The sequence below is a fragment of the Barbatula barbatula genome (genome assembly GCF_947034865.1).
Source record: "Barbatula barbatula genome assembly, chromosome: 8".
Lineage (NCBI taxonomy): Eukaryota > Metazoa > Chordata > Actinopteri > Cypriniformes > Nemacheilidae > Barbatula > Barbatula barbatula.
This window is the reverse complement of record NC_136771.1, coordinates 17446990-17463657: the sequence shown is the minus strand read 5'-3', so window position 1 is coordinate 17463657 and position 16668 is coordinate 17446990. Positions and strand designations below refer to the sequence as shown.

Genomic DNA, 16668 nt, shown 5'->3' with positions numbered 1-16668 from the left:
AAGATAAAAGCTTGTGTGTGTCTCTCTCTGTGTGTGTCTGTGTGTGTGTGTGTGTGTGTGTGTGTGAGAGAGAGAGAATACATTTAGCCTACATTAGCTGTTTTTTTGTCAAAGCTTTCATATTCTATCCATTTTTGGCCTTTGTTTTTTTCCTGTTCTCATCCTGTCAAGACTTCAGTAAAGGCAAGTTATCTGTGTAGAAGAAAGCAGGCAAAAAGTTTCTTTAAATTGCATTTAGCTTTCATATTGCAATATGCAAACCAAAATGTCGCTATACAACTTTTTCTGTTTGAGAAAGCTTTTTAATTGATTTCCAACTTCTTCTGCCTAACACATTACATTACATTTCTCTCTCTGTGTGTGTGTGTGTGTGTGTATGTATGTGTGTGTTTTAGGGCCCCAGTCTCACTCGTCCTGTAGTGTACTGCAGTGTCCTGAGCTGTGCACCTGCAGTAATAACATAGTGGACTGCCGGGGGAAGGGGATGACTGAGATACCCACCAGTCTGCCAGAGACCATCACTGAGATGTGAGTGTATAGCAGACACACAAACACACGCGTGTCTTTCTGCTGTCCTTCTGAAACCTCATATCTATAAAATAATTATTGTTATTCACTCTTTATATTGTCACTGGGTTTTGTTATTATCTAACCAATGAAAAGTATTAAAAAGTGCTTGTCGACTTCAACAACACAGCATTTAATCATTTAAAAAAAAAGTTACATTTTGTTTTCAGAAGAACAGCAAATTTGGACATCCGAGGTTTGGGAAGGGCTGCGATGATATGCATCTTTTCTTATCTATCTGAATGAGGACATTCCATAAACTATTATTGTTTTATGCACATCTAGTTCACCTATCCCTAACTCACGCTCTAACCGTAAAATAAAAAAAATACTTTTTTTTTACAAATAAAAGGCCTTAATGTGAGGTTTTGGTCAGCTTTGTCCCCATAATATAGTTAAGTGGACACACACACATTTTCTAAGCTATGAACATGAGAACATACAATACACTTCAAATGTTTTATATATAGCTGAAGGTAACATTATAAAAATTTCTGTTTTTATATTTCAATTGAGAATGATGATAGACTTGGTCAGATTTCGCATTTCTACTATTGCACTATACTGAACATGGGCACCTCTGAGCAAATGCTGTATAAATAGGGGCATTGCGTTTACTTTTGATGTTATTATATTATTATATAGAACAAATAATATATTGTATATTATAACTGTATGTATAACTAACTAGGCCGGTTCCTGGATTCCTTTTCCTGGGTGGCGATATACCCCAACCACATACTGTATATATAGCCGCAGAAAAGATTTACTGTTTTGTAAATTTATTTAAAAAATACTTTTTAGACTATTTCAAAAGTATTTACATTTTTTTGGTGATAAGAATGTGTTTTGGATATTTGTGTGAACTTCAGAAAACATTTCTCCCACATTTAATATAAAAATGTTGTATTTATTTGCAGAAAACGAACTGGAGAAAACAGAAAAGATACAAAACAAATTCGTATTTAGTTTTAAACAACACACAATTGATGTTTTATGTTTTTAAATAAGCCTGATTTTTTAAATGAGTTTATTATCATGCTCTCAGTCTTTCATATTGCTGTTGGGTGACTTAACAAACACTGCAATATATGACTGCAATACATGCAGAATTGAAGTGATTTATTTATTCGTTATAGAAGTCTTGAACTGACTTTGTTTAATTGTGCAAAAAACTCATTACACTGCAGAGTGCACACTGAACTTTACATCTGAAATACAAAAACATACTAATAGAGTTGCCACCACTCTTGAAAACCCAGCTTGGACCAGCATGAATTTCCATGTTTGTCATCTTGTATGGATTATGCTGCTTGGTGTTGGTTTAGACCAGTTTAGCCATTAGTGTTTTCCAGCAAAACATAGCTGGCACAGTCTAGCTGGTTAACCTATAAAAAGCTAAAAATAAATTTTAACCATTGAGACTTTACTGTCTATACATCAGCTTTTAAATTCAGCATAATGGTGAATGTCACAGACACACATTCGCACGCACGCACACACACACACACACACACACACACACACACACACACACACACACACACACGCACACACACACAGTGTTGGGTTGTATCTGTATCAAATATTTTAACTATGGAGGAGGTCATGCTAGAGTCATGCACATTAATTCAGTGTGGAAATTGATTTATTTTATCAATGGCATCTCATCTGAAGGCCAAAGCTCTGCCAGCGGAGCCCGGATTGAGACACCACATCTTTTAACTGTTATGTCTTTGTGCCAGGGTCATTGTCTATTTTCTCTTCTCTCTTTTCTCCATCTGTCATCCTTTCCTGTGATGGCTGCGTGCAGGGCTTTGGCAGATGAGTCGGATTATCTCAATTGGCTCTGGTTGAATGAAAAGTGTGTGTGTGTTCGTCCACCAATGTGGGGGCCTGATTTTCATGCTATGTCAACTTTGGGGAGTTTCTCTGATTTATGACATATTTACTGTCAGAAGCAGAGACAGCGAGAGACAAGGAGATGAGACACATTAGTTACATTTAAGCGTTTATATTTGTGAATTACTGTAGTATTAAATGAATAATAATTTCTCATGGTTTTCCTTGACTCCCAGATTAATATGCAGACACAAACAGAAGCTATTCATTGGCTGAAAACCCTGGAAAGTGTCAAAACTATGGTTTATGTAGCGATCATGAACCATTGTGTTATTTTGCAATATACAGTAGCAACATTGCCTCCACCAATGGCTGAGTTTGAAATAAAACTAAATGACCGACCATTCAGAGACAGGAAACCTAAATAAAAACAGTCATTGTTTTTGCAGTTTTGTTTGGGGAATCTAGTTGCACAGAAAGGACACACTTCAGGCCTAAAGTTTTAGTGATTTTGTCTGTGTGCTTGTTGTTTACAGCAAGTTTTTGTGTTGAAAATTAAATTTTTCCCAGAACAGAGATTTGTACCAGATTGAACAGCAACTACTAAACAAACCCACATGGGGACTCGGAATACAACTACAGCAAACAGACACAGCTGTTACACTGATATAAGAGATATTTACATTAATTTGTTCTTTTTTTTCTCTGCTGCATTTTTATGGGAAAAATATTGTCAAAACACTAAAAAGTTCAACATCACCAATTGTTCTCATACTCTTCCAAAACAATGCTATAATTTTCCCAATTACCCTCACTTCTTAGTCATTTGGATTATACTTTCTCTCCATTTGTTGATTTAATTTTTCTGTCTGTTTGCAGTCGACTGGAGCAGAATTCCATCAAGATAATCCCACCCGGCGCGTTCTCACCTTACAAACGACTGCGGAGAATGTGAGTGTGTCCTTGTGAGCGCACATGCGTACACAATCGCACATAAACGCACTCGTGCCTCATCTTCTAATTTTCCCTTTTTAGAGATTTGAGTAATAACCAAATTACTGAACTGGCGTCAGATTCCTTTCAAGGTCTCCGATCTCTGAATTCTCTGTGAGTATTTATTTATATATATATATATGACTGTTGCTATGTGTGTGTGTGCGTGAGAAGAGGATGTAAGAGTTATATTAAGCTTCCATCATTTGATCAATTATTAATGATCTGACTCATTCAAGCTTTTAGGGAACAGAGCGGTGGCTGAGTCACCTCAGCCTCCATTGAAACATTTAAGACAATCGTCATTTCAAAGGAAAAAACGAATGTTTAGATATGCTTAAAAAATGAACGCGCAAAACTGTTTTAAATGGCCTGATATTTTCATTGTGTGTCTATTTGGGGGGGTTGTAGGTGTCTGTGTTCTGCACTCCTGGTCTCTGTATTTTCTTTGGTTTACTTTACTCACCGGGTTCCAATGAGCCAGAACCTAGTGGGCGGAACAGTTCTCTCTCTTTGTCATTCCCTCCGGACCGGCCTCTTAGGAACACCAGCCAGCCATTTAAAATATCTCCTCCTGAAAAAATACAGCCTTATCCAACTCAAGTGCAACACGCCCAAACACACACATGTAGTTTAATTCCTGATATGACATCACAGCAATGAAACATATGATAAACAGCCCTGGAATGTATTTTAAAAGTAAAAATCGGTTTAAAAGAGCGGAACGCTTATCAAGTCATCCAAAATATTTCATAAAGACACAAATGGCTGGGGATGTATGGAACATAGTTTCCAATATTTTTTTCTTCTTCTGCGCGTGCAGATTTCGTGTCTGTCTTCTCCAGTGTAGCATATTACCATATGGCCAAAGCCACAATGTAATCATTCATTCGGATGTAAAGATGCCAAGAAATGTTTTAGCCCTGCCTGACCCATTCAGATTAGTCACAAATTTCCCAATATTCCTCACCCTTTCTTACATCAACCTCAACTCGCAGAGGCTAATAGACCATTTGGATAATGTAATGAATATGTGCTGTAATTGCTTTATTATATTTATGGTAGGAAGATTATTGTTCTCATATTTTCATGACTTTTCACAAATCTGGTTCCAAATGGTTTCATCTGGCTCTAAATATGATTTGTCACTGGTTGTCCTGGAATGAATTCATGGGGTGCATCTTCTGCTCGGGTTTGAGGGCTGTTTTATGATGAATGGTTGTGTGTGTGGGTGGGTAATGAACATCTTTAATCTTTGGTATTATTGAATATTCCCTTGTGCCTCTGCCTTTCAGGGTTTTATATGGGAATAAAATCACTGAGCTTCCCAAAGGCCTTTTTGATGGACTCTTCTCATTGCAGCTACTGTGAGTAATGTACATTTTATGAATTCAGGCCCGAAGGTGCCATAGAAGAGTTGTGTGTGTGTGTGTGTGTGCGTGCATGTGCTCGGAAGAAGACAGTAAGCCTCACTCATATGCCTGCTGACAGACAGCACAGGTGGACACAAACTTCTGGTGTGTGTCTGGGTTCGAGGGTTGTGTTATAGGAAATGCATGTTAATCCAAGTATTTACACTTGGCTTAACTAGACTGCATGCAATTGGTGCTACTATATTACAACACACATATGCACTCAGATGTCAATGTGAATAGAGATGTTTCCACACATTCACATAAGGTCACACAAACTCATGAATTATTCAGAGACTGAAGTAACTAGAAATAACAAATGTAGAAGTCACAGCTGTGTGTTATATGATTATGTGTTCCCAATGACGTACAGCACAGATACACATATAATTTTTTCGCATTAGTACGGAAATCTAATATACATCATTATTTTCCTATCAGGTTATTATTTTCTAACCCCTATCCAAACCTTGACACTTAACACAAACACTCGTAACTCTCACACACATCTTACTGACACAATAAGTAATTTTAAGTAAACGTGATTTGGCAAATTTATAAGCCTTTTTTACTAGTAATAGTGACCTAAAGTTGGGTTTTAACACGTTTCCTACACACACATACAGAGTTTAATAACTTTGTAGAAGATGTGGATCTTATAAATCTGTATGTAAAAGCTGCTTTGTAAACAAAAGATTATATTTACCCAGAAATGTGTTTTCCCTCAAGGCTGTGTAAATGAGTCTAGAGACCGCAGGAAATATTTGTTTCTTGCTGATTTGTTTGTTTTTGTTTGTTGTTAATCCATTTGCAGGCGGCATTTCTAATTTCTCAATATAAAACGCATGCATAGATTTGACTGTTTACCTAAGAGATTTGTATAAAATTTCATATCTGAATGTTTCTCCCAACAGGTTGCTCAACGCAAACAAGATTAACTGTTTGCGTGTAGATTCTTTTCAAGACCTGCAGAATCTGAATCTTCTGTCGCTTTATGACAACAAACTCCAGACCATCGCAAAGGGAACTTTTGCGGCTCTTCGAGCCATCCAGACACTGTGAGTTTCACCAAAAGATTACATTTATAGGAAAAAAGTTTCAAGATTTTATAGGAAAATGAGTACTCTACTGTGATAAATAGTAGAATGGCACTACCAAACACGCAGTCATTTTCTGTGTGTAACTGGGATAGATTCTTATTTTTAGTGTATGTCATCAAGTTCCAAACAAAAAGTAAGTAAGCTGGCAATAAAATTCCTATTAATAAATAAATAAATGATAGCTAAATTAATAAAAAAGGATCCTGCTTTGTGGCATGAGCTGTCCCCTATACGTTTTTTAAAGGAACATTGTGTGATTTTTAGGAGGTTATATAATATAAAAAACAATTTCTTCAGAAGTGTATAAAGACCTTTCGTAATGAACCGTTATGTTTGTATTACCTTAGAATAAGCTATTTCTATCTACATACAGAGCGGGCCTACATACATTGAATTCGCCGCCATGTTTTGTACAGTAGCACTAAACGGACAAACAACTCTACAAAGCGCGTTTCCTCTTCCTCTCCCTCTACCTTGCGGTATGTAGTCCGGTTGTCCCTGACTTTGCAAAGGGGGAAAACGTCTACTAACTTACTCCTAACTGCTATCTTGCTTTCAGATCAAACGCCTTTAACAGCGTTGCTATTTACTGTTAGCTAGCTCTGCCCTCAAACATGCTGTGCAATGCAAGCATGAAATGCTTGGCTTTATCATGGCTTAGACCACGCAAAAAATAATGCATATGAATAAAATAAGCGAAGACGACACGAGAATATACAAGCAGCAATGATGCTCAAAACTGCTCCGTTACACAGCTAATATTACAACAACAACAACATATCTTCATTCTAACAAACAGGAAAACCAATGTTACTCACGTAATGATCCGAATCAAAGCAAACTCCTCAGGGGTGATTTTTAGACAATCTTTCTCTCCAACGTCTCTCTGCTGGTGCTCCTGCCTGACTTTTATCCTTCTTTTTATACTTAAAATCCCTAGACCCTTTATTTTATGTAATAAATAAGACATCGCTCTTTCTACAGTCTTTCTAATGCCCGCATTATCTCTCTTCCCTGCATCAACATGAGAAGACACGCTGTCTCAGCCGATGACACCTTTTTGTACTGTGGTGGCCACCGTCGTGATTGGATAGAGATTGGTTATAATTCTCAAACTCACCGCTAGTGGCTGCTGTAAATCTCTATCTAGACCTTTAAATAGATCTATAGATTGTTTCATTGGACCAACGCACTAACCCGAAGTTAACTTCCAGTCTGTGTTGGTTATAATATTAAACTATATTTTATTTATTTTAATATTTTCTTGTATGGTAATTGTGTTAAATTAATTTAAAACAGTTATTCATATCTACCGGAAGTTAAGTCTAAGCCACATAACGTGTGTTTATGTTGTTGCTGCTTAAACCATCTGTATTTAATTTTGTTTGTCAGTCATCTGGCCCAGAACCCCTTCATGTGTGATTGCCATTTGAAGTGGCTTGCTGACTATCTTCAAGACAACCCGATTGAGACCAGTGGCGCTCGGTGCACCAGTCCCCGTCGCCTTGCCAACAAACGCATCGGCCAGATCAAAAGCAAAAAGTTCCGCTGCTCAGGTAAACACACACATTGCTGATCTTCTGTTTCACTGTTTGTGTGTTACTACAAAACACACTTCATCATTTAACCCTGCTTCGTTCCCAGTAGTAAACTTCAAGGTTGTCAATGGGTGTGTGTGCGTACAGGTGTACTCAAATTTGTTGGTACCCCTCCACAAAACAGGAAGAATACACAATTTTCTCTGAAGTAACTTGAAACTCACAAAAGGCATTCCATTGGCATCCACCATTGTTTATTCCAAAACAATGCTTTTGTTGTATGCTTTGACTTTGCTTTTAAGTTTTTTATTCATCTTATTATTTTAAATAGTAAAACAAATAAAAATGTCATGGACAAAAATGATGGGACCTCTAACCTAATATTCTGTTACACTACCTTTAGAGGCAATCACTGCAAGCAAACATTTTCTGAAGCTCTCAATGAGACTTCTGCTCCTGTTAACAGGTAGTTTGGCTCACTCTTCCTGAGCAAACTGCTCGAGCTGTCTTGGGTTTGATGGGTGCTTTCTCCAGACTGCAAGTTTCAGCATTTCCATAGATGTTCGATAGGCTTCAGATCAGGACTCATAGAAGGCGGCTTCAGAATAGTCCAATGTTTTGTTCTTATCCATTCTTGGGTGATTTTAGCTTTGTGTTTTGGGTCATTATCCTGTTGGAGGACCAATGACCTGCGACTGAGACAGAGCTTTCTTACACTGGGCAGTACGTTTCGTTCCAGAATCCCTCGATAGTCTTGAGATTTCATTGTGCCCTGAACAAATTCAAGGCACCCTGTGCCACCCTGTCTCCATGTTTCACTGTAGGTATGGTGTTCACTTCTTTGAAGGCTTGATTTTTTTTCCATCTGTGAACATAGAGCTGATGTGACTTGCCATAAAGCTCCAGTTTTTACTCACCTGTCCAAAGGACATTCTCCCAGAAGGATTGTGGCTTGTCAATGGTGCGATCAGAAACTGACGTACCTTCACCTTGGAGTTCAGCTTTGATTTATTTGGCAGTGGCTGCTTGCCCAGGGAGGTTGGCAAACAATTCCATGGACCTTAAACTTGTTGATAATATTTGCAACTGTTGTTACAGGAACATCAAGCTGCGTGGAGATGATCTTGTAGCCTTTTCCTTTACCATGCTTGTCTTTTATTTTATTTCTGAGCTCCTCAGACAACTCTATCATTTGCTGTCTCTGGTCCATGTTCAGTGTGGGGCACACAATGATACCAAACAGCACAGTGACTACTTTTCTCTGTTTAAATAGACTGAATGACTGATGACAAGATTGGATACATGATACTTATTAAAGAAATTTATTAGTTTGAAATATCACTTTAATCCAATTATGTTTTATCTTTTCTAAGGGGTACCAACAAGTGTGTCCAGGCCATTTCAGAATATCTTTGTAGAATAAGCAATAATTCATCCCTTTCCACAACCTCTTTGCTTTATTTTATGACATACCAAAGGCATGCAAGTATACATGATACAATAGCTTTTAATTTCATCACTCTTCAGGAGGAATAAAGCATTATTTCACTGAGCTGTAGGGATACCAACACATTTGAGCACGTCTGTATATGTGGGAGTAAAAACATCTTTTTCAGCTTTTCCTTAAACAAGCCAACACATACAAGTTCTGAGAATCTCAGAATGAGTTATCTCTTCCTATCCAAGCATTTTTACAAATCTGAATGCAAATGTATGTGTTTGTGCAATATTAGTTTACTGTCCGTCAGTTGAGTATCGACCATTTCGCGGTTATAAATGAGCAGGATTCTCTGATCAATTTTCATATTCATGTATCGATCTAAACAGGTGCGTGGCTCTCCTCTCAGTTTTGTGTGTCTTCCTTTGTATAGCTAAAGAGCAATACTTTATACCAGGTATGTACAACTTAACGCCTGCGTGTATATTTCACACAAGCCACACTCACACACACAAGGCAAATATGGAATGCTGGACAAACAGCCTGCCTGAAGTGCACAAGTGTGTTGTGTTGAGATTCTCACTGCATTTGATTGCAGAGTACAACATCACTGTGAGCCTTATGGACAGCACGTGTCATATGAGAGATTTTTATGTTGAATAGTTGTCAGGTCATCAAACACACAATTCAGCTTCAATCAAATGTTAATCTGTTGCTGTGCATTGCTGTGTGCATGCTCACAGATGGCACCTGGTGGCATGGGTCTGACACACAGGTGTGCTAGTGTCCGTGTGCACATGTGCGCATGTGTGCGAATGTGACATACTTTGTCTCTCTCTCCCTTTCTCGCACAAACACTCAGGGATTCATCATATAAATAAGTGTAAGTAACTGACACAGCAAACAAAGACCTCCCGCACCCAAATCAGTGAAATGTCACCCAGCAAGCCCCTCTTCCTTAACCCCAGCCAATCACAGACCAGGAACCCAAACAGTGCTTTAAATACGACACTTGTAGAACATGGTCTGAATTTAATGTGTGTGTGTGTGTGTGTGTTAAAGTTTGTAATTGATAGTTTATGTATTTATTTACTGGATGACAGCGGCAATGTTTCCCTTACCCACTTCCCTTCTTCATCTGGTTACATCCGTCTCTCTCTCTCTTTCCCTCTCATCTTCTATCTTCTATCCTTTAGTGTCCCTCACCCTCTTTCTCTCTCTCTCTCTCTGTCTTGTGGAGGAAATTCAGCGGGGTTTTCCTTTGTGCTTGATCTAACCATGTGGTTGCAGACTCTGACTAATACATGGTTCTGTCAAGCACCATGGAAGGTCTTGCAGCATCTACAGCATGGCAAGCAACAAGAGACAACCTGTGTGTTTGTGTTTTGTGTGTTTTTGCGTGTTAAGAATGTATGTAATGTCTACGTCCACGTGTAAAGTGTGCGTGTGCTCAACACTCAAAAGTCATGGCTAGCATGGCTTTGTGTGTTGTTATCCAGCAATAATAACGATGATGCTGATAGCATGTTGCCATGGTGATAACTGAGTTTCCTCTGGTCTAGCACAATTAACCTTTGTTTCATTCCCAGTTATCCTTTACCTTGTACCGTTTGCCTAGACCCCATTATGTGTCTCTTTCTCTCTCTTTCATGCTTTGTTTCATACACTCTCTCTCTCTCTTTGTGATTGTATGGTGGATAATGTTCTGTGTGTCTGTATTTGTTTGTGTGTGTGGTTACGTGTTTAGGTGTGGAGGACTACAGGTCAAAACTAGGTGGGGACTGCTTCGCTGACCTGGCCTGCCCAGAGAAATGCCGCTGTGAAGGAACCACGGTGGACTGCTCTGGACAAAAACTCACCAAGATTCCAGATCACATACCTCAGTATACAGCAGAACTGTCAGTGTTTCATATTCTAAAGATTTATGTCCATTTTTTAGACCCATTAAGAAAACAACTTTAAATGTATACTCTTCAAAATAAAGGTGTTTAAAAGGTTCTTCACAGCCATGCTAGAAGAACCATTTTGGGTTCCACTGAGAACCATTCATTGGTTCATTGATTCTTTAAAGAACCATCTCTTTCTATATTTTTTACAATCTGAAAAGACTCTTTTCGCCACAAAGAACCTTTTGTGAAACAGAAAGGTTCTTCATATGTTTAGGGTTCTTTAGGGAGCCATTTAGACAAGGTTCTTCTATGGAATCGTGAAGCACCTTTCCTTTTAAGAGTGTAATACAAATACATATGCAAATACAAGTCAATACATTAAATACATTGTCACTTATTGTACATGAACACACACAAACCTTTAAAGCTATATTAGTAAGACGCTTAATGGTTTTTACACAAACATGATGATATATCAGTGGTAGCTGGTGCACAATTTGTTTGAGAGGGCACAACAAACCATTTGACATGTGATGTTAACGTATCATCACTGCTTAGCTAATAAACGGTTTAACAAAGCATGTAATGGTGTTTATTAACAGTAAAAAGGTGCCAGTCCAAATTAAACAAATATTGCAGTATACTTTATTGTTTATTATAGTAAAATGTAGTAAAATGTTAATTTCTAGTAAAAAGAAATGTCTACGGTTTATCAATTCACTATTGTAGTGTATGGATTGTTCAGGAAACTCTTGATTTTTAAATAATGACCATAGAGAGAGTAACTGTGTTTTTGTTGGCCACCTATCTCTTCTATAACAAAATAGGAGAGTAACATTTCAGTTAACTTTAGTTCAGTAAAGAATAATAGTCCATCAGGTGTCCCATCATTTATTTGTGTTAAGCTATACAAGCACAACGACTAAAGATAGTACTACTGAAAACGTTTATAAAAAAAAAAAATATATATATATATATATATAGCTATAAAATATAACAGCACCTTACAATTTTCTACAGTTTACTAGTGTAATTACCAAAAAGTGTACTACAGTATAACAGAGAGTAAACAGAAAAAACAATAACAGGGATTACTTACAGCGTCCAGTGCAAATAGGATCACCAAATAAAGTGGGTTCTCTGCTTTTGCCGCGTTGCTTATGTGCAGTGTAAACTATTAATACTCATTAATTCTTTGAATGAATGCTAACACAACTACCAGGCAAATATAGTGTGAATAAATCTGTTTATTTCAAAACTACATTGCAATTTATAATATATGTTGAACTTATGTTTAAGTCTTTAACAGTTTAACTCCCCCATTGACCAGCCGCCACTGTTCTAAACTCTATTCGCTAAACCTGTTAAAAATGATATATTTAAAGCCAATTGTGATGTGAAGTATTTCTAGACTATATTTGTGTTATTGACCATGCGGTTGTTGTTGTTTTTCCCTCAGTCGCTTGAACAATAATGAATTTACAGTGCTGGAGGCTACAGGAATATTTAAAAAGCTTCCACAGCTACGCAAAATGTAAGTCTGTGTTGTCTTATCTTTTGTCTTTGTCATCATTTTTTGGGGGGGTGACTTTATTTTAAAGTGCCGTTTTTAGAGCTGTATACACATCAATGCAACTTGTGTTCCATAGCAACCTGAGCAACAACAAGATCACTGATATTGAGGAGGGCACGTTTGAGGGAGCAAGTGGTGTGAATGAACTCATTCTGACAAGCAACCGATTGGAGAGTGTTCACTATAGTATGCTGAAAGGCCTCAGTGGTCTGCGTACGCTGTGAGTTTAATATGAATAATTAGAATAATTAATAATTTTGTGATGATCACAATAAATCCAAAATACAGTCAAAATATAGAACTAGTTTAACAAACTGCGTTTCCGCTGCTTCTGGGTTGTTAAAATGATTTTGTTTTTGCGTTGTATGTAGGATGTTGAGGAGTAACAAGATAAGCTGTGTTAATAACAGCAGTTTTACTGGGCTGAGTTCTGTGAGGCTGCTCTCTCTCTATGACAACCTGATCACCTCCATGTCCACGGGAGCCTTTGACACGCTACACTCCCTCTCCACACTGTAAGTACTTCATTCTCTTCTCTCATCTCTGTGTATGTGGTTTAATCCTGTGAAGGATTAAAGGGATAGTTCAATCAAAATGAAAATTCTTTCATCATTTACTCACCATTACGTCATTCTACACCTGCATGACTTTCTTCTGCAGAACATGAGTTTCGTGACGTACGTTGGTAACTTAACAACACTTGCGCCCCATTGACTTCCATTGCATGGACACAAAACCACTGAGACATTTCTCAAAATATCTCCTTTTGTGTTTCACATAAAATCCATATACGTACGTAAAATGACAGAATTTTTATTTAGGGGTGACCTTTCCCTTTAAAATATCAAAACAAATTGTTATTTTGGAAACTTGGACTATATTTGCTACATAATTTTCCTCACCCAATCCCACAGGAACTTACTGTCCAATCCGTTTAACTGTAACTGTCATCTGGCCTGGCTAGGCGAATGGCTCCGTAAGAAACGCATTGTCACCGGCAACCCGCGCTGTCAGAACCCCTACTTTCTTAAGGAGATCCCCATCCAAGATGTGGCCGTGCAAGACTTTGCCTGCGAGGACGGTATGTATGTGTGTGTTTTTTGTATGTACGGTATGTTTGTGTTAGCAGTCTTTATGGTTTTTGAGATCGTGTCTCTAGGTCCAAATAGGGCTGCGATAATATCTGTTATGCTAACTTAAGCGTAGCCCAGCTTTATCTTTCCCTTACATTACCCTCAGGCAGTCGGCCTGCCCCATCTCTTGAATGAAAAACGTATGTTTTAAATGTCATTAAATCGTCAAATTATTTTTACAAATATAAAATACAATTTGGTGTCAATTCATTCTTTTATTTTAAATTCATTTTGTTCATTTCTAACTACTGCCATATGACTGATTGTTGGTCTATATAAATATTTTAGTTTTAAGGTAATAAAATACCAATAAAAATGTAACATCATCACTCACTGTATTTGGTTTGCGTGCAGGTAATGATGAGAATAGCTGTTCACCGGAGGCTCGCTGCCCTGCTGACTGTTCATGTTTGGATACGGTGGTTCGCTGCAGTAATAAAGGTCTAAAGGTTTTACCCAAGGGCATTCCTAAAGACGTTACAGAACTGTGAGTATAAACATACATGCTCTCAGTAATTTCATAATAAATGGCCATTTCCTTATCTGATTCAGGCACACCTTTTCCGTAAACCCAGCAGCCTCCAACAACACATACTTCATGTCTGAAACAATACACGATTTCAAGCTTTTAAAGTTTCTCCCATTACACTGTTGCTAATGTGCTATTTCCTCTGCGTTTGAGTAATAACTTGTTTGTCTTTTTCTGATAGCTATCTCGATGGCAACCAGTTCATGCAAGTCCCTCTGGAACTATCCAATTATAGGCACCTCTCTCTCATGTAGGTACCGCCCTCTCTGGGGTCATCCAATCACAAATGCTCCACCGCCATCAATGCCCCGCCCATTTAAAACCAACCAATCATAAGAGTTCATCAGTACAAATGGTGTTTGACAACATATGGTTGTCCGTTTTCTCAGCCAGAAAATCCATGTGTTTGTAGATAATATGTTTTTGGCGTTTGCATGTTTTTTCCAAGTCTTTTCCGTGAAAGCACATAATCCATCATCATTAAACAGTGCCAGTAAATTAGACCCTAATGAACTACGATCATTACAGTCACGAATGTTATTATTTATTACGTATGGCTTTGTAGTGATTGACTCATTTAGCCTGGTTTAAAGTTGTTCCTACATTCACAAACACACGGTCAAAAAACGATTGAAAAAATTTGAGCATTTATACGCACCTAAAAAGTTATTTCATTAATAATTAACAAGTCAAGTGCGAGATTGTTGAATACTTGTCTGTGTTGGAATATGACTTTGAGTCTAACACAAAACTATAATATATTGAATGCTTTGTGCATGTAGTTTGATACTGTGTGTAGTTAAAAACTATTTGCATCAATAGGTTCGGGTGTCTGAGTGTCTTTAACTTGGAATTGTTTTTGCCTTCAGTTCGCATCCTTAAAGTGTCTTAAAGTCAGTTTATTGTTTTCTGATTCAGTCTAAACTAAACACTAGTCATTTAGCTGTAAAACAGTTACTGTAATTAAATAAATGTTATATGTTAAATCTTAATATTTAGCTTTTTAATGCTCCTTAGTGTTTTGTTATTGTCATGTTTCCTGAATGTTGTGATTTTTTGTGGCTGATAACACTTTGCCTGTGTGTGTGTGTGTGTGTGTTTTCTTGCAGTGATTTGAGTAATAACCAGATCAGCACATTGTCCAACCACAGCTTCAGTAACATGTCCGAGCTGCTCACCCTGTGAGTGTCAACATGATCTATGGCTTCAGTTTGTGTGTCTGTGTTTTTTTTTTGTGTGTGTAATCACTAGTGTGAGTGTGTATCAATACTTATAAATGCAGTTTAAACGGCATAATAGTTTGTTGAATTCCTGTAAGACTGGTGTGGTGGCAGATCACAGTTCAGATTCTCCTGGTTCTTATGTTATGCCATGCATTTTTATTGTATTAAAAAGAACTGCTGTAGAACTACGATAATTCAGAAGTCATATGTGCTAAAGCGATGTGAGGGTGGGTAGATCAGGATCTAGGGTGGGCAGGTATCTGCAAAAATATTTCTCAATTGACTTGTGGCACATTGTTTCAGACAAACCCTTTTTTAAACAAACCCAATTATCACAAATTAAACTTGTTTGGAAGCCGCAATCAAAATTCGCTAAATTAAATTGTGAAAGACGTGAGGGGAGAACACACTGAAGGATGCACATGCACAATTCTGTGATTATTGTAATATTTTTGTTTCGTCCCAGAATTTTAAGCTACAATCGACTGAGGTGTATTCCTGTAAAGGCTTTCGACGGTCTGAAATCTCTGCGCCTGTTGTGAGTACTTCACACAACTGTGTGTATGCGTGTTTGCTATTAGACTTTGATTTATGTGTTTTGGAGGCTCTTGGATTGCTTCATTTCTCTCTCTTCTCTCCGCAGGTCTCTCCATGGTAATGATATAGCTGTGATCCCAGATGGAGCTTTCAAAGATCTGTCCTCTCTCTCCCACCTGTAAGTCCCTCCGAATGAACACTCACACCCATACGCACACACACACATATTTATGAGTGCCCCAAATGGGTTTTGACAGCTGGATGTACTTTGGTTCCTTCTTTTACTCCCACACAAACACACACTAAAACACTTTGCCTGAAGTCTGAGTTTCTGTAGCCACAGATTGGTTTAGTTTTTGGTCTCCCACAATGACCCTTTTTCCATAATTCCCATGTATCAGTTTAACAAGTGTAATTTAGACTGACAGCTGAATTGAACCCTTTTTTTAAGAAAAATTATGTACACACTTAAGTGGCTTCTTTGTTTGAATAGTTGTTATGTGGGCATTTTATAGTCACGAGTCAGAACCTCACATTTGTCCTCATAAATTACCATTTACTTCAAATGTGTGTTTGCGTTTCCTGCAGGGCTCTGGGAGCGAACCCACTGTACTGTGACTGTCACATGCAGTGGCTCTCTGACTGGGTGAAGAGCGGATACAAGGAGCCTGGAATCGCACGCTGCACTGGTCCCGGAGAGATGACTGACAAACTACTGCTGACCACACCCTCCAAAAAGTTCACCTGCACAGGTATAGCCACCTCTGCTCATCACAGAAAGCTTAAGTGCCATCTCTAACTCTAGTTTATACGCAAATAAGATATGCACACACATAAATGCACATAAAAATATAATACTTTATGTAATGGGATTTGATTGGTACATTTATAGAG

The 16668-nt window shown here is 37.9% G+C and overlaps 1 protein-coding gene across 1 annotated transcript in view; it reads left to right on the top strand.

Annotated features, from left to right (window-relative positions):
- Window positions 1-16668, top strand: part of slit2 (slit homolog 2) — a gene marked incomplete at its 5' end in the record, with an annotated part of 61708 nt that overhangs the window by 33100 nt on the left and 11940 nt on the right. The window contains 17 exons of the mRNA XM_079462722.1: window positions 396-528; window positions 3289-3360; window positions 3445-3516; window positions 4698-4769; window positions 5729-5872; window positions 7307-7470; window positions 10638-10788; window positions 12239-12313; window positions 12429-12572; window positions 12724-12867; window positions 13267-13433; window positions 13840-13972; window positions 14196-14264; window positions 15124-15195; window positions 15704-15775; window positions 15881-15952; window positions 16363-16526. Of these exons, the coding sequence (XP_079318848.1) occupies window positions 396-528; window positions 3289-3360; window positions 3445-3516; window positions 4698-4769; window positions 5729-5872; window positions 7307-7470; window positions 10638-10788; window positions 12239-12313; window positions 12429-12572; window positions 12724-12867; window positions 13267-13433; window positions 13840-13972; window positions 14196-14264; window positions 15124-15195; window positions 15704-15775; window positions 15881-15952; window positions 16363-16526 (1920 nt within the window). The remainder of the gene's footprint in view (window positions 1-395; window positions 529-3288; window positions 3361-3444; window positions 3517-4697; window positions 4770-5728; window positions 5873-7306; window positions 7471-10637; window positions 10789-12238; window positions 12314-12428; window positions 12573-12723; window positions 12868-13266; window positions 13434-13839; window positions 13973-14195; window positions 14265-15123; window positions 15196-15703; window positions 15776-15880; window positions 15953-16362; window positions 16527-16668) is intronic.